General features: G+C 40.0%; 1 protein-coding gene across 1 annotated transcript in view; it reads left to right on the plus strand.

Moving 5' to 3' along the window:
* NR4A3 (nuclear receptor subfamily 4 group A member 3) overlaps positions 1-17698 on the plus strand; it is a 28529-nt gene extending 10831 nt beyond the window's left edge. Inside the window, exons 6-8 of the mRNA XM_040076877.2 lie at positions 4465-4664; positions 5882-6060; positions 15515-17698. Of these exons, the coding sequence (XP_039932811.1) occupies positions 4465-4664; positions 5882-6060; positions 15515-15777 (642 nt within the window). The 3' untranslated portion in view covers positions 15778-17698. The remainder of the gene's footprint in view (positions 1-4464; positions 4665-5881; positions 6061-15514) is intronic.
* The last annotated feature ends 8110 nt before the right edge of the window (positions 17699-25808 follow it).

Consider the following 25808-nt stretch of genomic DNA (forward strand, 5'->3'; position numbering starts at 1 on the left):
TAAATTTGAGATTGTAAAAAATAGCAGCTGTACTCAGACAATAACTCCATTGGCCATTTATCACTTGTTGCTAAGTAATATTTAATCCTAAAGCGTATTTACTGCAATTATATAAAAATTACATTATGCTATTTTAGACTATACTTATATATATAATTTAGCAATTTAAAGCATGCTGTAACATATTTTCTTCAAACTAATCTGTAAGTATTAAATCATATAATTTTTCAAGTTATTAACAAGAATCTAGCTGTTCAGTGTCTGACAACCTACTATGGGGAGAATGCATTAGCAATATCTACATGTACCTTAACTTACCCAGAATGTCTCAGGGATCATTCTGCAAATACCAAGGTGTGTGACGAGCTCTTTGATAGAAGTCTGCTGGGTTCCACAGAATTACAGGAGTCCAGGGGCCACAGTTTGTATATATTTATTGATATAAAGTTCTTTTTACATTTACAGAAAACTGAACAAAAATTATGTACTTTTATGTGACTTTTTTTCTTTGTCCTACGGTAATTATTTCTCTTTTAATGAAAACAACCCACAGATTTAATTGTTGAACAATTCTGTTGGACATTACAGGGAGCATATGATTGACAGTAAATTAATTTAGTCTTGGTAGCTAAAAGATTAAGTATGATTATCTGTTAGAACATATTAATATCTAAGTTTTTCCTTGCACTAAAATATATAATAGTCTATTATGCCCAGTGGTGCTGAAATGACAAAAATATTCTACAAGAAATTAGTGGATTCTTATGTTTTTCATAGACCCTTATACTTATTTTGAAAAGTTAGGGGAGGTCAGAAACAAATGCTGTGTAAAGAGCAAGATTAACTGAATCTAATGAAACATGCCATAAACACACTGCAGTGCTAAAATATTCCTATGAAGAATAATCCTGTACCTGTAAAGACTAACTTACAACATATTCAGCTAGGCTGTGGCCACAGATCACAAATGGGCAGATCTGGAAACCTGGCTTTGGAGTCAGCCCTGACACTTCTGCAGATAAGACCTTAATGTGTAGCACGGTCTTCATGTTTACAAGCTGTAACGTCTTGACTGTCTTAAAAATACTGTTAAACATTTCAGAGAAAAGTGTGTATCCCTTCCCTCCGGAAAACCCTGCAGATACACACACACATACACACACACACACAGACACATGCACACAGAGCAACCCAGAAAGAAGACAAAATCAAAAATAAATTATATAAGGTACAAACTTTACACCAAAACATTGGAAGCAGTTCTGTTCAGAACATGGCTGCTTTTCATCTCGGCACTGGTTTTAACTTACCAGTCCACAGCAGTGGTATATTTAGGTACTTGGTTTCAACGGGCAATTGCCAAGGGCCGTAGTCTGGTCTCACACCTGTTTACTGGTACAATTCCCTGAGTTTGCACTTTTGAGGAAGTGAGTTGAGAAGCGGACCCTGTATCTTGCCATTCTAATTCACGTAGAGTGGGCACCAACATAAATAGTAATGTTGCTTTTTCAGGGGGAGAGTGCAGCATTTAGGCAATGATCCCCCCCTTCCTGGGCCACAAAATTAAGCATATATTGTGGCTTTTGGAAAAATGAGCCTAGGCTTTCATCTGTGCAGAGAAGTTATTGTTAGGCTTTTGCAGCTGTAGCCGTCGATGAAGGACTGATGAAAGCAGGCAAAGGGCAGAGCTAAGTCCTGCTATCGGGCTTCCCAACCTCAGGCTTTCCAAATCTCTTCAGATAATAACACACAAGTTAGTGTTGCTTGCTACACATGCGACCCCCTCCTTAAGTAACAGCCATAGTTCATTTAATTCCCAAAAGAGCTCCAAGGAAGGGAGGGAGGGAGAGCTTTGTCTTTTGTCTTTCTCCCGGTTTGCCTCCAGTTTGCATAGGGCAGGTTTAGAAATGCAGATCGGAGGGAGCCCTTCGGTCCTGTGGCCTCCTGACCAAGGGCAGGATTGCCAGCTGTCTTGGTCACAAGTTAGGTCAAATATCACTTCTTCTCCATGAAATAATCATGGAAAAACCCCACAGTTGTGGTGCATGAAAGAGAAACATACATACTGTTTATGGTTACTTGTATACTCCTAAGTCTGTTACAAGGAAATAATATTTTATTTTAACCTCTCTTTGTAAGTGCTAATACTTTATAGTGAGCAGTGATATATTGCAGCAGCTGAAAAGTATACAATTCTATATAATCTTTTACCTTTCTTCTAAAATTGCTCTTATGGGATAGACTATAACAAAAAGTACAGGTTATCATTTTTTTAGATGCATTTAATTTGATTCAGTGCCCGGCGTGGGGTATACCACACTGTAGCATTGACAATTATATGACATAATGCAGCATTCAGCTTCATTAGAAAATGTTAAAACTTTGCCTTACTTTTGCCAAAGGAATAGATATTTTATAAATATTGGGAACAAATTAACACCTGGCATAATTATGCTGAGTTGCGATGAGTTATATTTAGAATGAACCCATTCAGCATTGGGTAGCATCTTTTTTCTTTTCCTTTTCTCTTCATTCTTCTCTACTGCTTAAAGGATCAAGAATATGTCTTGACTTAACAATACCTGTCATGAGGCAGGAGTTTCCATCAGCCTGTTTAGTTCCCTGTGTAGTAAGAAAGAGTCATAAGTCAGCCTCTGTGCAGCAAAGCACATCCCCCAGAGCCAAAATGCACACCTGTGGCTTGCTCTGCAGCTTCACTTCTAGAGGGTCTAGAATATGCAAGGACTCTGAAAGAGCAAATTGTCTTTTTCTCCCCATAAATTGCCTGTGGGCATCTTGCTGCAGTCCAGTGCCAGGAGTAGTTGATTCTTGCTGCTTGAGCATCCTCAACCGCTCCATTCATGTGGGTCTGAACACATAAATGATGCAGCACACAGATTTTTCTTCTGTTGCTCCCCATCTTCTCTGTATTGAGGCCTCTACCTGCCTCAGTGTCACAGGGTCCTTTGGAGCAGCTGAGGCAAAATTTGTCTCCACATGAAATTTATAAGAAGGATTGTACGTGTTTCACCAGCTGATTAGGGATGTGAACTGGAAGTTACCATGAGAAATTCATGCAGTTAATGTTGGGTAAGCAGAACAGAGTCACTAAGTGCTAATACCAGGACCCAGATACAGACAGAGGTCTCTGGGGTTGCTGTGGCTCTCCCATCAGTCAGCAACTCTGACACTGTGTCCTTCCAGCTGCAACCAGCTCCAGTTAGGAGAGGCAGAGTACAGGACAGCTACCTGAGTTCTGCTTGCTGCCCCACCTCTCTGTCCTGCACAGAGGTGACTTTAGGGTTGCAGTTGGCAACTTGGGTGATATCTGCAGCCCATGGTTGAAATATGGTCCTCCCAGGCTGCCAGACCACAGTTACTGATGGGGAAAGAGCTTTTTGCTGCTTCCACTCTGGCTTGAAGAGTTGCTAGAGTGGCCTTCGGGCTGATGGACTCAAGCCCAAGTGCATGTGGCAAGTTGTTTCCACAGGGTGTGCAAGCTTCTTTTAGCCATGGAGGCTATCTCAGCCTTTATTTGGCTGAGCCCAGAAGAGAGAGTGGGTATGAAGTCTCCCAGAAATAACCCAGCAGGTGTCCAATGATGAGGATGTTACTACAATAAATGCCACATTATTCAGTACCTGCTCAGAAAACCAGCAGTACTTTCCAAGCACACAATTGGGCTAAGCCACAAAAGCTCCTGTTGTATTTTCTGCCAAGAGGGAGAGAGCAGTGTCAAAGGAGTGACAGGGATCCACTGGTGATGAAGTAGGAGATAGTGGGGAGGGAGCTGTCAGAGGCTCACAGGGAAGCTGAGCAAGCTGAGACTGTCAAACGGTTGTCTGGAAGAGTTATGGCCACATAAGCAGGATAATAGGTTCTGCTGAACCTCAAATGCTTCAATTTGAAGGATAAGAGGTGATATGGGGCAGCTGGTTTACTTTGAACCAATTCTGTATTCAAATGAAGCAATGCTGCATGTGTCAGATAAAACATGATTTATCTTATGTGTCTTTATCACTGTCAGATAAAATGCACTTTGTGAGGTTTTGGAAGAAATCTGCATTTCTGACATACTCAGACATATTCATCAATGGGAAAAGTGTTTCATTGTAGTAAGCCAAATAATGTTCCTCTTCTAGTGTGATGCAAATTATCCTACCCATCAGGTTTCTATTTCTGTTTACTAATAGCATATGGGTACTTGTAAAATGGGATATTATATTTTAGTTATAAATTTGAAATTACTTCTATACATATGGAAATATTTTTGTAATATCTATCTGAATAGCAAAATGCCTGTAGGTAACCAAATAAGTAAGTAGAAGTAGGACTATTTTTTATGTCTTTATAAATAATACCCGCTTTGCCACAGAAGGAAATGTTGTCAGGCAAATAATGCTGTATGTTTCACAGAATGCCCTTAAATGCATATAACCTTGATTTCTGTGGCTTTCATTTTAGTACTGTTCCACTGATCAGGCTGCTGCAGGCACAGATGCAGAACATGTACAACAGTTCTATAATCTTCTGACTGCCTCCATTGACATAACTAGAGGCTGGGCAGAAAAAATCCCAGGATTTACTGACCTCCCAAAAGAAGATCAGACATTACTCATAGAATCAGCTTTTTTGGAGCTGTTTGTACTAAGACTCTCCATCAGGTAACTATTTATTTAATTTCCTCTTAAGATGATGTGCAAAATCATCCATCTGAATATTTTTAAGGAATAAATATGGTGCTATCTTTGAACATTGTCATTTGTACCAAAAAAAAAAAAAAAAAAAAAAAAAAAAAAAAAAAAAAAAAAAAAAAAAAAGGCACAAAAAAATCAGCAATGTCTGCATACAAAGGATATGGTGTTAATTAGTTTTACACTGAAGGAAAAATCAAGAAGGTGATTTAAAAACAGATCATAGGTGTCACTAATGGGCTTCTTTTATTTGATCTGTCCCATCTTCTTCCTACATAGTAACCAAAATTGATTCTCAGGTACTATTTGAGCAGGTCTGCTTCCTACTCATAAGTATGAAATATAGAAACACACTTCAAGTATGAAGGTTTTTTTCTTTTCCCTTTGTCATCTGTGTTTGAAAGGGATGAAGAAGATTTAAATTCTTGTTCAGAATGGTTTTCTTCTTAATACCAAGTCATTTAATAGAGTGAGATGCTGTTTGTCAGTCTAGTGCTAGTGAAGACACTTTACCAAATCCACTTTCAGGAACTGGCAAAATTGCAGACTGGTGATTTCAGTTATGCTCTTGTTTATTTAGGTTGAAAACTACCTTTGCATGTGTTTTTTTAACAAAAATATTGGTAATGGAGAGGGAAGAAGAGGAGAGCTTGGCTGTAATTTCTCTCTTGCACACAGGTTTTCATGTAAAAGAGTTTATGCAGTTTATATTGTCCTGCATTACTGTGTGTGTTCTCCCCTGTTTTTTCCTTGCCAATTTTTACAATCTGAAAAATGCAGATGATACTAAGTAAATGCTGAGAGTTGCAGAACCTATCTTTTTATTAGCTTTGTATGTCAAAATGCACTCACTTAGTATTCCTTTGGTTCCAACATACAGTATTTAATGCAAAATGTCTTCTCTGTTTATGCCTTTGGGCAGGACCAAAATCTTAACTAATTAGACAGTCTACACCACATGCTACAGCTAACCTCAGGCTTATAACTCTACCAACTAAGCAATCACAGAAGCTTGTTTGTTGTACTTTGGCCTCAAGGGAGAAACATATTGTCAAACGTGAATGCCCACATATGTCTCAGGATAATATGCCTTGGATTTTAAACGACAGTCGCTTCAATACTGGTTATGCATTTTTTCTGTAAAGTAGAAGATGCATTTATAATTCTTTCAATTGTCTTTATTTGAGGTCTGATACTGCTGAGGATAAGTTTGTATTCTGCAATGGACTCGTGCTTCATAGACTTCAGTGCCTTCGTGGATTTGGGGAGTGGCTCGACTCTATTAAAGACTTTTCCTTAAACTTAAAGAGCCTTAACCTTGATATCCCAGCCTTAGCAAGTCTATCAGCTCTAACTATGATTACAGGTAAGTGCTCCTTTGTTAACAGAAAGCTTCAGATGCTAGTGCTTTGCTTTATTGTAGGTTCAAGCAATTTCAGTTAATTTAGCTATATTCAGGGTGAAGTGATTATGATTTTTAAGCACTAACCTGACCATATTGAAATTGTGGATTAACATTAGGCTATCAGACACCCGTTTTAAAATGTGACCTAACTATTTCTTTGCAGCTTCACTGTTTTCTTGTAGGAGTCTCTAAAAAGCAAACTGCTTCCAAGTAAATTGTGTAGCTCCTACAAAAATTCAATTCAAGATACTTATTGAAGTCACAGAAAATTTTAATGAAATTACTATAGCTAGGTTTTCTGTGTAGGAATAGTGTAATATCAAGGCAGCTTGAGACCTAGAAGCCATACAGCTAGCATAGCTCATCTCTCAGTAAGACAGCTAAACCAGAAAGAGTGCTCCATGAGGGCAGGCAGGCTGCTTTTGGTAGCCAGGCTAGGCTAGGTATTCCATGTCCTGCTTTTCTGAGAGAGGAAAATCAGAGAATAATGAGGAAAAAGTCACATTCCGCAGTTGTACAAAAGCTTTGGGTGTGCATGTGACTGTGTGACCCTTTCTGCCTGCTGGGGGGAACAGCAGGAAATTAATGTCAGAATCTGCCAAATCTGTCCAGTGAGTACAAAATAGGGGAACGTAACCTTTTAAAGTGTAATTTTTGCATTCCTGAAACAATAAAGCCACTGCATACCTTGGTCATCTTGCAGTAGAAGAGTCATGGCTGAGGGCAGCAGAAGGAGTCGGGAGAAAGGGTGTCTGACAACCACACAGCAGAATTTGGAGCAGAAGGCATCTCCACAAAGAACCTCACACTCGTATCAGAAAAACTGGGAGTTTAATAGTGCAGCTGTGTCATCAGTGTGAGACGGGGCTTCAGTGTGCCTTGAGCTGCATCTTCCCAGGGATGATTATAAGCTCCACCGGGATAGATATTGATTTCCTTCTGCATTTCAGGCATCCGCTACTTTGCAGGCAGTGATCTCAACAATACCAGCTGTAGTCTTCATTTTACCTGGGTTGAGATGATGTCAGGGCAACCCTGAGATAAAACGCTCGATGACAGATATAAAAAATAAAATTGGCCAATTCCTGCTAACATTTGTGGGGCCAAGATCTTGGTTTCAGAGTTTGCACGGTACGCTGCCTTCCTGCATTTTGGTGAAGGGTCAGTGTATGTATGCAGCTCTTTGTTTCTTAAGTATTTTCAGGTTTTTATTAATTTCTGTTAATGTCTCCTGCAGTTGGAAAGGGTACTTTAGGTCCAGATTCTGGTTTCTTTGATAAAACATTTAAGACCAGAATAACTCATTGGAGCCACTTTACTCTGTATAAAAAAAAATTCCTGAAATGAGTGGTATGTTAAATTCAGAAAGAACATTCCCAATTTGCTTGGGGTTTTTTTCCCTGCATATATACATCCACTGGCATACATTCACACTTACTTATACATATGTACTATAAACACCTACATATATGTGTATGTCCATGCATACTTCTATACATACATAATGTATTTATGTATGTATATGCATTTAGGTATCTCTAAATCACGAAGCGGTCCCCCTCTCTATGTATTTACATACAGGCACATATGCTCATATATATAGCACATATGAATGATTTAGATTATTTGCTATATATGAGATAGGCCTTTTTAAGGTAGCCATGAGTGGTGTGTTCTTAATTATCCTCCTGGAGACCGAGAGCATGCAGGTTGATGAACAGGATTCCCAGCAAGCTACGTGAATGTAGCAAAAGCAAGTGTTTTGGAGGAAAACTTATTCCCCTTACGCACCCATGTTCTGTTTAAACATGGTAATTTGTTCAGTTAAGCACTGCTTGCTTGTCCTTACATAAGGAGTCAAAGTTGTCTAGTGGCTGGCTCAATCCACCCTAGGATAATTAGAAATAGGTTTGAATTGGATACATCCCACATTTCTTCCTTTCCTTCATCGCAGCACTTCCAGGAGTTTGCTAGATTGTGTTGGTCTTCCCAAAGTTTTTAAACAAATGGAAGCAATTGTTGCCTTTAACAGGAGAAAATTTCTGTCTGTACATAGAAAGCTTTAAGAATTTCTCTGTTTGTCAAGCTTCTCTTGATTTTCTCTCCTGTGTGAGATGGTATTTAAAATTACTGTTGTTTTCTGCTTATTCTTTTATTTCATGAGGCTGGTATATCTCTGCTGATTTGGTGTAAGGACAGCATGTATTTTCATGTGGTCTAAATTAGACCAAAGCTCTAGTGACTTGTAGTCACAGGTTTCAGATGTCCAAGGGCAGTTAGCTAACTCAGGGACTCAGCCTGAAATTTGGTCACCTGAAAACAGATATCATAGTATAATGATGAGCAATATTAAAAATAAAACCTGGAAGAGGAAATCAGGTGATTCTAGCTAGTGTATTGAATTTTTTTTTATTCAGGGAAACCTTGAGATTTGTCTCTGATGTGGCATCCAGCAAGAAATGGCTTCTTGTCTTTTCTCTGCAGTTTGAACGTGACAAGCCATGTGTTGGTTTTCAGCTAGTCACACCAAAAGAGAAAAAAATCACAAAGAGAAGATTTGGAAAGATGAAACCTGAAGAAGTCCGAAATGTTGGACGTTTTTTAAACATTGTTTTGAGGCTTGGCTTAGATTTAGATGGGTGGTTTAGGTGCCATTCTTTATCTCTGGGGAAGGCACCCTTTCCTCCTGTAATGGACTGTTGGAGGCAATGGGTGGTTGGCAAACTCTGCTTCAAGCCCTTTCTGTGAATCAGACCAAGAAAGAGCAACTTTTCCAAGGAACGTAGGCTATCAAACTATTGAGTACCACTGTCTTTTGTCTTAAGGCAACTTGATATATTTCACAGGCCACAGAATAGCTGTTGCGTCTGATGATTTTTGGGCAAGCTGGTGGTCAGGGGGACCCAAGGTCCTATCTCTGGTCTGATTCCAACAGGAAGGGAATCTGACCATGGTTCTCCCATGTTACAGGTGGATATCCATGTCATTAGGTTTCAAAATAAGGAGTTGGAAAGCTGTCTTCTGTGAATCTAGTTGTTTGCCTTTAGTAACAACACTGCAAAATCAGAATGCTGCCTTGAGCAAAATTTTCTTGATTATCACACAAATTGCTTGTGACTTGATGGCTTAACCAAAAAAAAGGAAAAGACAACAGCCCTGTGATCTGTAGTAGTCATAGCCTGTTTTAATACTGTACAGCATCTCAGGTAGCATCAAATTCAAGAATTGTCTTTCCAGATAAAGAAAAATTTCTTCTGGGAATAATGACCTGTTAATTCTTGATTTCACGAGTGCTGCCCTTAGCCCAAACAAAGATGTGCTCTTAGAAAGCAGACCCTCTTGTATACTACTAATCTTTGTCAGTTTTGCTGAGGGAGAAGAGTAAGAGGAGTCACTACTCTCTTTCACGCATTCTGTCTGTGTTCTTCAAGACTGACAGGGACAACTAACATCTGTCTCCCAGTAAAGGATGAGGGAATAAATGTAAAATTCAGTGTTGGAGACTAAAAGACACTCCACTGGTCCCAGTGTCCTAAGATATACTGAAGGCTGTTCCTTCATTTTGGGGTGTCAAATTGTCTCCCCTGTAACAGCTCCAGTAGTTCCAGTGACCTTCAATTAACCCTGCTGATTTCTTTGGAGCCATAGAGTTCCATGTCCTATCCCAACCACAGCTGCAGATGACAGCATAGGATGCATAGTTATAGGCATGTAGGGTCATTTGTTCTTTCTTTCACTACATTGCTTGCTTTGAGTAACTGAAGGAATGTACAATATTTTGCATTGTATATTCCATTAGAAAGTCCATATATGTTTGCTTTTTCTATTTTATGTGTCCTGGAAATCTGTGATATGTTGCCTAGAAGGAAAAGCAGTATGTCAGATTGCTGATGAATTTTCAGGTCCCCTCTCAGATAAGACATCAGCTTAAAAGGGCACCCAGAATGGAAGAAGTGACATCTGTTCTACTGTGGAGGCTTGCTAACAGTTGACTTGGAGCTCTGTCACTCTGTCATGCCAGAACACATCTTTATACTGTAAGGTGCTCCTTTAGGATCTTCCTCTCTCTGTCTCTCTTCTCTTTTTTTACTTCCTTTAGTTGGTTTAGAAAGGCTGGACACAACTTCCTCCACAGCATATGAGTGTTGCTCTAAGCATCACCCAGAAGAAAGTAGGTAGGAAACAATGCATGACACTTCATATGCCTATGAAAGTAAAAAAATTACTGGTCTGTCATGTTCTTCTCCTTTGGATCGCTTGTTCTGGTGGTATGTAGCAATCTAATGAGCTGAAGAAAAGCACCAACATGGAAAGGAAATGCCGGTCACCTTGGGTCAAGTTCTGTTGTTAATTCCACATGGACTTTTTCAATGAGTTTAGTGTGTTCATGGATCACAGGTGTCCCTGTGCAGTCACTCTGTGATGGACTGGATAGTGTTGAAGATGAAGCTTTCAGAGTAGACTAGATGTGAACTCAGCCTATGCTTGAAAATGCTTCCTAAACTTCCGAAATTACCATTTGTTAGGTTGTTTGGTTTTTTTTTAAACAGTGTGAAAATAGAAAGACTGAGAGTCCGGTGCAGATCATTTTAAGGGCACATTCTAATTTAGCTTCAAATTTCTGCCTGCTCTAGGACTGCTAGTGTTTTCTCTCTCTCATTCTCCTAGTTGATTAGGCTTTCCTCTCTGTCCCTTCCTTTCTCTATCCACATCAAACCATTATTATTTTGCCCACTTGACACTCTCAGTGGGATGCTGCTGAGTACAGAGCATGCTAGCCCTCATCCAGCCAAGCTCTTTCAGCATGTGTTTTATTTTAAGCATGTTACAGACCAACCCAGAACCACTGTATATATTGGGCTTATTCACACTCCCAACGCTTTGTTAGACTGGCACCAGACCACTGAAGGATATTGTGAGGTTTCAATTAATTAGGAGTTTGCATTTGTCTTCCTGCTGTTGGGCTTTCCGTTCCAGTTTACAAACACAATTTTTAGCACCATCAGTCATACCAAGAAACAGTAATGAGATCAGTCTGGCTAAAAAGAGTATTACTGCTGCAGTTCCTTCTGCACATGAGTTTGTCCAACCTCCCAACAGAATTGAGACTTACCTACTCTTCAGCAGCAGATATCCTTCAGTCCTCTTGCCAGGATATCCTCTGGAGTGGGTGCTTCATGTGCTGGGTCTACATACAAGCAGGTGGCAGACTGGAGGAGTGAGGAGAGCTAGTTATAAAAAAAAATACTCTACAGATTGCATTGTCTGCCTTCCCCCTGCCACTTGCTGAGGGAAATACTGTCAGCACAAAGTAAAATACTCACTCCTCCTTTTCCACTCCCACCTCTTTGTTGAGGCAAGAACTTTTTGCTTCTACAGCAACCAGCAGTCTCCGTGTTATATTGTGGTTTTCTTAAAAGAGGGAGCAAAGAGTGTTCTGTGTGGCCACTCATCTCACCTGACTTTAGGTACCTTGCACAGCTGATGGAGAATACAAGGCACCTCCAGAAGATGATTTATCCACATAAAATTTGTAATAATCTTCTAAAAATGCCCATCCTTACATTGATGTTAGGAGGTGAGAGGTCTGTGCACCAAGGTTGGGGACCCTTGTGAAGTGTCTGAGAGTTAGGCAGGATAAATATGGGCCGGACTGCAACAGGAAAGGAGACTCTTGGATCTGCCGAATTGCAATGTTCCCACGTAACAACGTGTGCATGAGAAAGCCGTAGGCAACTGAGCCCTGTCCTTATTTGAGTTATAGAAGGGGAAGAGGAGTGCGAAAGGGGAAGAGAAAATCACATAACTACATTGAAACCAAGACAATCAAGAGGCCTATTTTAAGTCTGCAGAGTTTCATCCGTTGCGTTTCTGGACACCTCAGAATTAATTGAGACTAAAAGTGGTACCCTGTGACACAGAGTGCAGAGCCCAGGGTCTTTGAGGTACACTCTCTGAGAGGCATTTTCTGTAAAGGTAGTGCTCAGTCTGCCTGAGCCTGGCATGATCTACCTCTGGTCAGAGGTTAGGGAAAGAGGGACTAGCACAGATGGTGATGGATTTCTTTGCTTTCTTCCTGTTGAGTTTTTGCTGATCAGTGTATTGATAGCACAAAGCCACACTCAGCTTCCCAGGAAAAGGAAAAAGGTGTAAAAAACTGTGCTGTGTTCAGTTCACGAGGATGAGCTAAGTTTGCAGAGCTTTAGAGGCAAGACTTCTGATGAGTCATTTTTGACAGCATCTTTGCCATAAATCACTGTTTTTCTCACAAAAATCAATGATATCCTAAAACACAATCTTGGTTTGTTACAGGCTGAGAAATCCTATATTCGCTTTACATGTGTCTTTGTCATTACAAGAAAGTCTGACTACGATAATATTTACACATTTCCTCAATCAGTTAGAGAAAATCTATCTATTTTGACCAGCTGTACTTCTTGGGATAAATCTTGGCCTTATCATTCCCACATGGATAAGAACATCCTGTGGAGGACAGCAAATGATCAGAGGCCCTCGGCTCCAGTGCCACTGCACACCCTTACCACAGGGGGCTCCTGCTTCTCTCTGTAGGTGGTATAAGAAAGACTTTGGGTCTTTGTGCAAACAGAACTGGGCATGTGAAAAAGGCAGGAAAATGTGTTTCCTGTTATTTGAACCCTGTTAAATCTAAACCTTTGAGCAAATTAGGCTCTAGATGACACCTCAACTCCACCAAGGAGAGGAACCTATTCTTAGATGAGTGCGTTCTTCAGAAAGTAGTTGTGTTCTAACACCAGAGACTGCAGTGCCAGTGCTGGTGCATTCGGTGTGCTGCCCTAGCAGAAAGACTCCCACATAGATGGCTTTGATTTTCTATGGATGCACTAGGAATTTAAGAGTGAAATCCCTAGAGGCTGTTCCAGGCATGAGGAATTAACCCTTATGGAGATTTGCAAGTAAAGAAGGCCATTGTATGGCAATTCACTCAGGGGAGGACAATTTGGTTTATCAGGGACAGCTTTAATATTGTAGCACCAGAGTTTAAGGACGCAGTGTCTCTTAATTCTGAATTTCCACAATTTTGTTATGTAAAGTAAGGCTACTAATATGATAATCTTTGCACACATAGTGTTTTGCCTCTGTACATTTTACGGGTATTCATGAAAGACATGATTTTTTCATGAAACCTTCTGAACTTGTCAGTGGGAGACAAGCTGTTTAGTTCTGACTGGTAATGCTAACAAAGTTGCTGCATGCTCCAGAGCCAGAGATAATTTTCTGTACTCTGCAGCAAGGTATATACCTACTGAGGCAGTGGTTTGAAAATGTGTTCTGCTAATTTGTAGTCAGGTTTTGGATCCATTCTAGTATTCCAGCCCCCTATATCTATAAAAGTATCTTCACTTACACAGCTAGGAAACGAAACAGATTAAAAGATGGAAACTCTTCAAAAATTGCAAGATTAATTTAATGTCCTGCAGATTCTCTCAGTAAGCTAGAGGTGGGGAAAAAAAAAAAAAAAAAAAAAAAAGCCCTACAGCTTTTCCAACCTGTATAAAATATTTATCTGCCAAGATTTTTAATGGGAGAATCTGCCTAAGTATTTACTCTCAGTGACCTGTATAGTTAAGGCTTACATAATTACACTATACACCATTTACTGGAAAGGCTTTAAATATTCATTGGCTTCTCATGTTTTAATGTAAACAAGGCACTTAGAATACCTAGGGTTTTTAATTCCTGCAAGGTGAAAACTATGTCTGAAGCAGATGTCCCTGGCTGGATAAGTATTGCTTTGAAACAACAGGGCAGATTTGATGGTACTTAAATGATAGAGCACAGTAGCTTTTGGACAGAGATGTCCATGTCTGCACGTCTCTGACTCTGATCCCAAACCAGTATTATTCAGGAGCTAACTCTGCCTAAGTAAATACAGTAAAAACAAAACAAAAAAAAAAAGTGTAAAATGGGTGAGTATCAGTGGAAAACCAGACCTTTGCATTTCTGACTGCCCTCATTGAATCCCGTCTGTTTTATTGGTTTTATAAAGAGCATCTAAGCCAAAACAAGTGGGGAGCAAAGAGTTTATATACACAGGCCTGAGCAAGGCACCCCTGCACCTGGCACAGGCATTACTCCTGCTCCTGGAAGTAAAGAGAACTGTATTCTTTTTACTGTGCATTAGGGGACAGACAGAGGACATGTCTATTGCTTGCTCCTCCTGGCATGGAGGAACAAGACTTGGGGACAATGGGCACAATGTGGCTGCTGGCTGCCAGGGATGGGAGAGAGGCACAGGGAAGGAGATGACTTCAAAAGCATCAAACACAAGAATTGCCACAATTTCTCCTTATCCACAGCTGTTGTTGTTTTATATATCTAATTGACTTAATATAACCTGCTTTTTCTTTGATTACCGTATCTGGCACTATTCTATTTCACGTGTAAATTATTATAACTTTCCTGTGAAGCCATTTCTTACTTACCTGTGTATTTCAAAGTCAGAGGCAATTGAAAACATCACAAGTTTGAGAATTTTGTTCTGATTTTTTTTTGTTCTGTTATTTTAGTTCATCCACTAAGCCTTGATAACAAACAACACAGAATTCTTTCCCCTGTAAAAAGCCTTCTTTTAATGAATCACAAATCTGATTCATTCTACTTATGCTTCAAGAACTGTGAATGCATTTAACATCATTGTAGTATTTTAAAAAGACACTTGAAGGGGAACAAACCCCAGCTCCCCTTCCTTTTAGGAGTGAGGGGGTTTTTGTGATGGATAACATAGCAGCTGAGCAGGCATTGCTCACTCAAAGCAAAATAGTTAACTTCCAGGCTTCTTTTATCTTAGAGCTTTTAAAAATGAATAAACTAAAAAGCAGCAGCTGATCAAAATAACAAAGGGTGGTAAGGTGCCTTTAGTTTCTTATAAGAGTGTCTGCAAATTCCTGGTGGAATTCTAACTGGGCACTGATGGAGCTAGCTAAGGATATTGATCACCACTTGAATTCACTGAATAAATAATGGTTGCCATAGTTATTGAGCATTCACAACTGGTAGGGAAGCACGGAAATCTCCAAAACACCTCCTGTGATAGTTTTGCTGGAAAATCACCCAATTAATTCTGTCTCATATCACGAAAATTATGTCAGATACGCAGGATGCTTGGACTCCTTGTACCAGAATTTCAATCGTAACTGAGCATCTCTGTCACCTGTTTTAGTAGATAAAGAGAAAAGGGAGCTTGCCCTCTCTTATTTTGTGTGGAAAAAAGGTTAACTGACACCGTGCAACCCCAGCTGTTCTGAGAAATCAACACTTTCAGAGCACTTTTTACTCCGAGTTCCAGAGAATGCGCCTGGGTTACACCCAAGAAAACACATTCTCTCCACTTGGGATAGGGATGCTGATGTGGTTTTTTCCTCTGGCTTTGCAGAACGACATGGATTAAAAGAACCAAAGAAAGTGGAAGAGCTATGCAACAAGATCACAAGCAGTTTGAAAGATCACTTAACTTTCAGTTGCCAAAACAAAGGACAACCGCTCGAGTCTGCAGAGCCGAAGGTACTGGGTGTTCTGGCTGACTTGCGTTCTCTCTGCACACTGGGACTGCAGCGCATCTTTTACCTGAAACTGGAAGATTTGGTGCCAGCCCCTTCCATCATCGACAGGCTGTTTCTGGACACCTTGCCCTTCTGAGTCAAACCACCCTCCTGAGAGGCAAACGCCCACCAGAGCAGGCAAATGGATCGTGACTTATAGCTAACGTTTCTGCCCTCACTTAACAGAAAAGCCGCTCCGAGTCTAACACGAGGTCTTTTCTGGCGCTTTGTCCTTACAACCTGAGGCCTGAAACTTACTGGCTTACTGGTTTGGGGTTGTGTTCTTTGTTTTCTTTTGTGTGATTTGGGTTTTTTAAATGGCTAATATGGCACTTTTGGACAATGCTATCCCAGCAGCAGTAAAAGGTTAACATGACTGTTTTAAATCTGTTGTTTAACGCCTCATGGTCTATGAGGAGTAAAATTGTAGAAGCTGTGTTTGAAAGAACAGCAAATTGTTGTTTGCCAGGGTAGTATGTGTTTTGTGAGGATACCTTTAGCATACTTCCTGCATCAAGGGCACATACATCAGCACAATCTAAACAAAAATTCACTTTTTTAGCAAAGTACATTCAATTAAACATTTCATACAAATCAAATATAGCAAAATGACAATGGCTGTTAGCTCCCATGTTCAAGTGCAATTTTTTAAGTGCTGTCTTACTAAGTCTCGTTTATTAACTAATTTATTTTAGTAGGAAAACAAACAGAAGAAATCAAGGGAGAAAATTACATGCACTAACTTACCTGACAGAGTTTTCCAAACTTGATTCCATGTAGCGTGACTTATTGACAAATGTATGTGGAAGACACGGGAGCAATTGTGGCTCAATTGTTCCTTAGCTAAGGAAACCCGAGTAAGTAGTGATTGGAGCATACAGGGTCAGTATCAGGGATAGTTCAGTTCTAGACTTCTAACACGAGCGACTCGTTAGTAAACAGACAGAAGATGGTTTTCAAGAACAAGCAAGTCTTGTAAAATAGTATGAATGTAAGTGCTAGGAAGGATATAGTGGGCTGCGTTTAAACATTCCGTGTTCGTACTCCTTTTTGTATGTTTATACTGTTGATGCCATATTAATATGAGATAATTTGTTGCATAGTGTCTTTATTTGTATAAATGTTTGTATGCATGGTATATTGTAATGGCTTTGCCTGTATTTATTGCAATGACTGCCAGCTCATGGGAACCCTGTTACACATGATAACTAAATGGGGTGTTCACACTGACTCAGATACACCAGTTGGAAAACTATATACATATATATAATGTGTATGTATATATATGTATATACCTATATTTGTGTGCGTGTGTGTGTGCGCGCGTGTCTTTTTATTAACCATTTGTATATAAAATATCTGTCAAATCACATGCAGAGTTGTTTTACCGTTTATTTGCAGTGACTTCTAAGGCAGTACTGTTTAGCACTTTGATATTAAAATCTTGCTCATGTTTTGCTAAATTCAAATAATATTTAAAAAGTTCGGTTCTAAAAAACTTTATATGCACTGTATTAAGTCAAAATCTTGTTGGTCATTTTGCTAAAGAAATTTTTGAATGTCAACCTGATGTCACTGTATCTTTTGTTAGCTTTAAACATTCTAGCTTTTGTCTTTTTTTAAACTATGCTGTTTATATGGAAATTAAATTATACAATCAAACAGATGCCAAATGAATTGCCTAATTGCTGCAAAGGATAACCCAGATATCGAGTCACTGTATGGTTTTCAAAAAGTAATCTGGTATTTTATCACTTACTATGTTTGGATGTGCTTTTATGAAAAAATTATTCTTATATCAAGATTTATAGTAGTGTCAATAGGGAAACAGACTTCTAATCACTATAGTTAATATTTCTGGTTTACCTGCAGATAATATTTGGAAAAGTATTGCTTTTTGTATTGACTTTTAAGCTTATGTGCAAACATAATAGCATAATTAAATATCAGAGAAGCTAATGTTTCTTGTAGGTTGCTGTAACAAGCCTGACCAGCAAGACAAATATATTTTGACTGAATTTGCTTTTGTATATACTAAATATATATATATACATATATATATATATATACACACTCACACACATGTGCGCATACAAAAACATACAGACATAAAATCCGAAAAAAGAACGTTTGCTTTTGTCTCCTTGTGTAAGACACAAGGTCCCTTGAGGAATTATTTTTATCTAGGGACAAATCCTGCCAGGTGCTGAGCACCAGCCAGACAAGGGCTTGCAGGAGCTTTTTGCGAGCAGGCCCTTTATCAAGGATTTTCAAGCAAATCAGCATAGTACAGTAAAATTGCTTTTTTGTTGAGCAAGGTTTATTTATTAAGTGGAATGTGAGTGGGAGGAAGCAGGTTGAGAGCCCCGTGTGAGATTTCACGTAGTCTGTGTCCTCCAGTCTTCCATAGATAGTCTTAGCTGTGATACTCTCCCAAATCCCATCATCTGTGGAATTGTCCTTCATGTCCACTTCAATACACTGATTCATCCTAGAATACAACCGGTGACCTGTCACAGTGGTAAAAGAAAGAGTTAATGCAGAATAAATCTACTACTATTCTTAGAGCTCTCTCAGTGTGAACATGCCTTTGTCTAGGCAGAATTCAGGAATATATCAGGTGTTAAGGGAGAGTGCCTTGCTTTTATTTCAGACAACCGTGTCTCGAGAGTTTCTTCACTCAGCTAACCACAGTACTTTTTTTCTTTTTTATTTCCTCTTTTTTTTTTTTTTTTTTTTTTTTTTTTTTTTTTTTTTGGTGGTGTTAACCTGTGGGTTGAAAGAAATGCTCATGTACATATACAATGTAAATTAAAATTATTAAATTGAATAACGTTTTTTTTCAGAGGCCCCATGTGTGTTGAATAAGTATGCTTAATTCTGTTAAAATCTGATGTGAATTTTTTATCATTTATAAAACATTAAAAAAATTGTCTACTTGAGTCTTAAAAGTGGAAAAATTGGTGAAGCATGCTTAAGAACACTGGCAATTTAATGGCTAATCTTTTGATTAAAATAGCTTTTATATAAATACATGCCTGCAGTATCTGGTTATGCAATCTCAATAGATACTGAGAGCTGGACCGTGGTTGTCCCAGAGGTTGAACCACATGTAGACCAGAGCAGAGAGACTCTTCCCCCCTCACTGTATTTGTGCTCCATGACAAAAAGGGATTACAGTTAATGCAGAGCTGGTGAGGCCGCAGAGAAGGGAGTGGATGGCTGCAGGGCTCGCAGCTCCTATGTCTGGCCAGAGAAAGGGCAGAGCTCCCATCCCGTATTCAGCCCCTTTGCGTCAGTAAATCCTGCTAAGGCATCGCTCCAGCAGGCACCTGCATCGTTTTCTTCAAATGTGCATCCGGCTCCTTTCCTTACTGTGCCGCTACTTTGCAGGAGGGATCGCTTATCCTCTGCCAGACAAAACTGTTTGGCTACAAATGCATTTCCAACAAATGCAGTTTTGAGAGGCATCTGCCACTATTCCGGGCATCGCTAGGAGCGCCGATGGCTCCGGCACACCTCCGCGAGGGCTGTTCTGCAGGAGCTGCTCGGCTGGAGGTTACATCAAATGATGTGCTGCAGGATTGGCAGCCCCTTCCTTGGAAATGTGACAAAAGGTTGCACTAACTCTCCCAGATTTTTTTCTGTTTGAGGGTTTTTTGTGGGTTGTTTTTTTTTTTCCTATGCTGTATTTTTTAAATTTAAATGATGAATCTTAAGATTGTTAATGATAATGACAATGAGTTTTGCATATTAGCCCCCTGTTGAGCAAACTAATGCAGATCTCAAGATCAAGCCACACCGGGGTCTGAACTTTCACCCTACAAGACAAATTTTATCCTTACTAAGCTTAAAAGTATCTCAGTTTTTAATTATTTTAGGGCCTCGTGTCCTTAGACATGAGAACAGGTCTGTGTCCTGATCTAACCTGCACTTGTGTCTTTATGTGTGCCTTGTTGTGCTTATATGCCTAAACCACATCAGCAGCAGGGGCCTCGCTAAGGGATGTGCTGCCCAATGTTGATTTTGGCAGTGGAAGGTTGGGCTGAGTCAGGAATATAATAGCAGATTCTTCTAGTAGCAACCGCCCTCGGACAAGAGACTATCGTAAAGGCACCCAAAAACGAGGAACTTTGACTAGAGGTGAGTCAAACCTCTTTCTACAGCTTTCCTACTTTTACTTTTCACATTCAGATACAAAGTTAAAATTTCAGTTATACTGTAGAGAGGAGGGAGAGAGAGGGGTTTAACGGTATAAAATTAAGCGTGGTTCTGGGAGAAATTGGCAACACCCTCTGTGGACACTGAAACATGTCTTTTGATTAATTATTTGTATTATAGCAACACCTAGAGGCCACAACAGAGATCAGGACCCCATTTTGCTACCTACTCTAATTAGCACCTCCAGTACCCACCCTGGAGAAGCTCCAGTCCAAACAGACAAAATAAAAATAGGAGAATGCCAACCCAAGGGCATACAGCATCTCAGTCACAGAGTTGGGAATACAACCTTCTGAGTTAGTGTCCAATGAATGGTCTTATTTAGTTTTCCTTTTCTTTCCATTATGCTGCCACTGTATTGAATTATAAAAACATGATAAAAGCATTGACAAATTCAGAATAACTCAGGTATTCAAATTGATGTCTATTACCCTGCTTATGAAGTCATCCATAAGACTGTTCAAAATCCTGGTCAGTCACATGTTTTGTCAACCAAACTAGATCATATTTAGGAAAGAAATACTTATCTGTCCTTTATTAAATGAACGAAGCCAACCATTAGGAATATTGCAAGATATAGATTAAACAATAATTAATAATGGACAAAAAGGATTAACTTTTAAAAATGCCAAGCCATTGATGTAGTAATTGAATAAATGGGGTGGGTGCCAGTTAATCAAATTCTTAGCAGGAGAGGACATATTTGGGAATTGTATTCCAGACTTGCATTTGTGAGTATTACCAATGCGGTGATTATTTGTCAAATAAAAGTAAAAGAAATTTGTTTACCAAATGGAAACACTTATAGCAAATTTTATTCTGTTGTGGGCTGGTTTTGGGTTTTTTTAGCACTAGTTACCTTTATGTTTATATTCATATTATGGAATGCTCTGGCTGCATTTGATTACAGGAGTTTGATTACCTGAAATTGTTATATGGCTGTGAAAGTCAAATGAGATAAAGATTCTGACCTAAATTCACAAAACCAAGAATTTTCTTTATAAAGAAGCATGGTATTCCACCTTATGCTGGTTTTGGTTGGGATACAGTTAATTTCGTCACAGTAGCTGGTATGGGGCTGTGTTTTGGATTTGTGCTGGAAGCAGTGTTGGTAACAAAGGGATGTTTTCGTTACTGCTGAGCAGCGCTTACACAGAGCCAAGGCTCTTTTCGCTCCCCATCCTACCACTGATAAAAGCTGGGGGTACACAAGAAGTTGCGAGGGGACACAGCTAAGACAGTTGTCTCCACATGACCCAAGGGATTGTCCATACCATACACATCATGCCCAGCAATAAAAACTGGGGAAAGAAGAAGGCAGGTGGGGACATTCAGAGTGGTGGCATTTGTCTTCCCAAGCCCCAAGCATGATAAAGGCCTGCTCTCCTGGGCATGGCTGGATAGCTGCCTGCCCATGGGAAGGGATGAATGAATTCCTTATTTTGCTTGGCTTGCATGTGCAGCTTTTGCCTTCTCTATTAACCAGTCTTTATCTCAACTCAAGAGTTTTCTCCCTTTTGCTCTTCTGATTCTGTCTCCCAGCCCACCAGTGGGGAGTGAGCAAGTGGCTGTGTGGGGCTGAGTTGCCTGCTGGGGTTAAACCATGGCACAGATGTAAATGATGTTCTGTATTTGGCAGGATCCTTTTGTGTGTATAGCGAAACTACTCAAGAAGTACAAGGTTCTGAAGTCATGCCAAAGACAAGACCATGGGGAAAAAAAAAGGCATTTTTTTCACATTGTTTAACATTTTCATAGAATCATTGAAACATTTAGGTTGTAAAAGACCTCTGAGATCATTGAGTTGAACAGTTAACCTAGCACTGTCAAGTCCATGAAAAAGCCGTGTCCCCGAGTGCCACATCTACATGCCTTTTAAATAGCCCAAAGGTGATGACTCCATCACTTCTCTGGACAACCCATTTGAGTGCTTGACAATCCTTTCAGTGAAGAAATTTTTCCTGATATTCAATCTATAGCTTCTCTGGCACTACTTGAGACCATTTCCTCTTGTCCTGTCACTTGTTACCTGGGAGAGGAGACTGACCCCCACCTGGCTACATCCTCCTTTCAGGCAGTTGTAGAGAGTGATAAGGTCAACCCTGAGCCTCCTCCCCAAACAATCTCAGCTCCCTCAGCCACTGCTTGAAGCACTTCCCATCCAGACACTTCACCAGCTCCATTGCCCTTCTCTGGACTCACTCCAACACCCCAATGACATTTTTGTTCTGAAGAACCCAAAAGTGAACTCAGGATTTGAGGTGCAGCCTCACCAGTACCAAGTACAGAGGGATGATCCCTCCTCTGCTCCTGCTGGCCTCACTCTTGCTGATACAGGCCAGGTCACCATTGGCCTCCTTGGCCACCTGGGCACAGCTGGCTCATGTTCAGCCACTGCCAATCAGCACTCCCAGGTCCTTTTCCACCAGCAGCTTCCCAGCCACTCTGCCCCCAGCCTGTAGCTCTGCCTGGGGTTGCTGTGACCCAAGGGCAGGACCTAGCACTCATTGAAGCTCATACAATTGGCCTCAGCCCATCAATTCAGCCAGTCCAGATCCCTCTGCAGAGCCTTTCCGTAGATCAATATTCCCACCCAGTAGATTGATATCTCTACCCAAGTTGATGAGAGCCCGCAAACTTACTCAGGGTGCACTTGATCTCCTCATCCAGATCATTGATACAAATATTAAACAGAACTGGCCCCAACAGTGAGCCCTGGGGAGCACCACTTGTGACCAGGCATCAACTTTTTATCCAGCAAAGAGTACACCCGTCCAAGACATGGGAAGCCAGTTTCTCCAGGAGAATGTTGTGGGAAATGGTGTCAAAAGCATAACCGAAATTTAGGTAGACAACTTCCACAGCCTTTCTTTAATCCTCTAAGTGAATCACCTTGTCATAGAAGATGAGGTTGGTCAAACAGGACATGCCTTTTATAAACCCATGTTGTCTGGACTTGATCCCCCAGTTGTCCTGTATATGCCACTTGCTGGCATTCAGGATTATCTGCTCCATTTTAGATTGTTTGTCAGTTTTTCTAAAAGGAACAGAGAACTCAGGGCTTATTTAGGTGGAATTTTATCTCAAATAAACAAGTAAATAAATATACATGCTAAGTGACGTTTAAAGAAAGAAATGGTTTTAAGCAGCTGAAGTAGCCCAAATAAGCCAAAATCTTTAACTTGCTAAGTAAGGTATTAAAAAAACTCTCTTCATGGCAACTTCCACAGTGGTCTGTGATAAAACATTGCCATAGAAAGAAAGTGAATTACAGAAATGCTTGATACTGGGGAAATTTTCATATATAGCAGGCAGAAAACAGAAATTAGTTTACCTTTCATGGGTTCTTATTATTTGTCTTGCTGTGCTTCCTAATTAATTGACGATATTGATGTTTACATAGGGATTTGCTCCTTTCCGACTTTGCTTGATCCTGTGAAGAAGTCAGAATGCTGCATTTGTAGTATCACATTTATTGCCATGGCAACAGTCAGGGATTTCACAAACACTAATTAGGGCTGGCAACTTGGAATGTTTTCAGTGTGGTCCCATATAATTTTCCCTCTTTTATCCATTTCTCATTATACCTTACTTTAACGATTGACTTCTTCAGTTTGCGTACAGGTTTTTTTCCTGCGTGACCTCAGGATTCAGTTAATACCTCCTCTGATTTGCAGCCACCTTTCTTATGCGCTCTCACACACCCAGTTAAGAAGCAACTGCTGTCCTACCTGCATTCGTGTTGAGCTCCACTTCTTCCACTTCAAATTAGTCCAAGTTTCAGCACAACCAGCTGGCTTCTGCACCAGCATGTGCAAAAGAAGTAAGGAATGGTATGGAGCTGTATCTTCCAAGCTACTTTTAAAGGTAGATGCTAAATCTTGCTCAAGGCAAACTACAAGCCTTCTGTTCACAGAAGCCTAAGTTCTGTGAATGTCCAAAAAATCATATTAAATATTTTTATTCAAGTGTATCAAAAGCATTTATTAATTTATTATGCAATAATATAGAGAGCTGCGCCCACATGAGCCTCAGAAGTTTAACAAGGCCAAGTGCAAACTCTAGTGCCTGGGTCAATCCCAAACATGGATACAGGCTGAGTGATCAGCCAACTGAGAGCAGTCCTGTGGAGAAGGACCCAGCAGGACTGGGGGATGAAAAACTGAATATGAGCCTGCAGGCTGTGCTCACAGCACAGAAAGACAATTGTACCCTGGGATGCATCAAAAGAAGAATGGCCAGCAGGTTGAGAGGTGATCTTCCACTCCCCTCTAGTGAGACCCACCTGGAATACTGTGTTCAGGTTACAGCCCTCAATATAAGAAGGACATGGCCCTGCTCAAGTGCATCCAGAAGAGGTGCAGAAAGAGGCCTGGGGGTTGGAACACTTCCCCATGAGTACTGACTTAGAGAATTGGGGTTGTTCACATGGAAGGGACAAGGCCCCAGGAGACCTTGTTGTGGCCTTTCAGTACTTTAGGGAGGCCTAGAGAAAAAATGGAAAGGGACTCCTTGTCAGGGAGTGTAGTGGTAGGACAAGGGACAGTGGTTTTAAACTGATAGAGAATAACTTCATATTAGATATTAGGAAGGAATTCCTTATTCTGAAGTTTGTGTGACACTAGAACAGGCTGCCCAGAGAAGCTGTGGATGCCCCATCCCTGGAACTATTCAAGGCTAGCTTGGATGGGGCTTTGAGCAATTTGGTCTAGTGCAAAGTGTCTCTGCCCATTGCAGGGGGTTTTGAACTGGATGATTTTTAAGGTCCCTTCCAACCCCAACCATTCTATGGCTCTATGACTAATCATGTATTATGATTATCCAATTGAGTTAGTGCCCAAAAGTCTAATCTCAAAATTCTTATCAGCCCTGTGTTGGTAGTGAACTTTTGAGCCTCTCAAAAACCAGAATGTATTCATTTGTTAACAAAGGAAGAAGGTTAAATTTGTGTTGCCATAACCAGCAAGAGGGGAGGTTTTATTTCATTGTGCATGCTCAGGGTAAGAAAGAGAAGTGTCTACCATTCAAAGTAAAGATTCCCATTCTATAGCTCATTTAAGGACAAGTCCCAGCTGGTTGTCAAACTGACTTCCCAATAAAAAAGACATCCAAACAAAATCAAGGAGAGAAAAATCTAATTTGGAAAGGAATATGATAAATCAAATTGGTTAGAGTATATTTATTCTCCAAGACACTACAAATTACTAGACAGAAAGAGAAAAATAATGGAACCACCTGAATCACCTTTGTTACAGTTGAAATCATATCAATTGTTCCTAATACAGAAAGGATTTTGTACATTATTGATGGAAAATGTCTATTTGAAAGATAAATTCTGAGTCTGATCACCATCTTCTTTCCCTATGTGATGGGGAGATAAAAAACCTTTAAATTCTGAAAAAAATGTCTCATAAGGTATGAAGGAATTGAGAGTTGGTCTTGATGGTAATCACTGAATCTTTTTAGATTATAGTTGAAACCAGGGAAGAATTACCATACTTTGTAAGGAGATCTTATTGAAATTAACAGTATGATGTATTAAAAGACAAAAAAAAAAAAATTTACATTTGACATCCAAGTCAAAAGTGAACCACTGTAAGAAGCTCTGTATTCCCACAGACACTGAGAAAGCTGACATTAACATCTAAAGAAAGGCTTTAACTGAAAAAAAGCCTGTTGCCTTAGAAGTTTATGTTTGCCTCCCTGTTTTTTGAGGAAAGACTGAACTGTGCCAGCCCAGCCTGCCCAGTTTTTGACAGTGCCTCCTGCTGCAGTTCACTGCAAAGATCAGTTTTAAAACTAGTCCTAACGCTTTTGAGAAATTCGAAACCAGAGCCCTTCAGCCTTTGGGACCTTCTTTCCATGACTTAACTTTGTTCCCCCTATCCTTAATTTCAAAGGGCATGG

This window comes from Hirundo rustica, chromosome 1, assembly GCF_015227805.2.
Source record: "Hirundo rustica isolate bHirRus1 chromosome 1, bHirRus1.pri.v3, whole genome shotgun sequence".
Taxonomy (NCBI): Eukaryota; Metazoa; Chordata; class Aves; order Passeriformes; family Hirundinidae; genus Hirundo; species Hirundo rustica.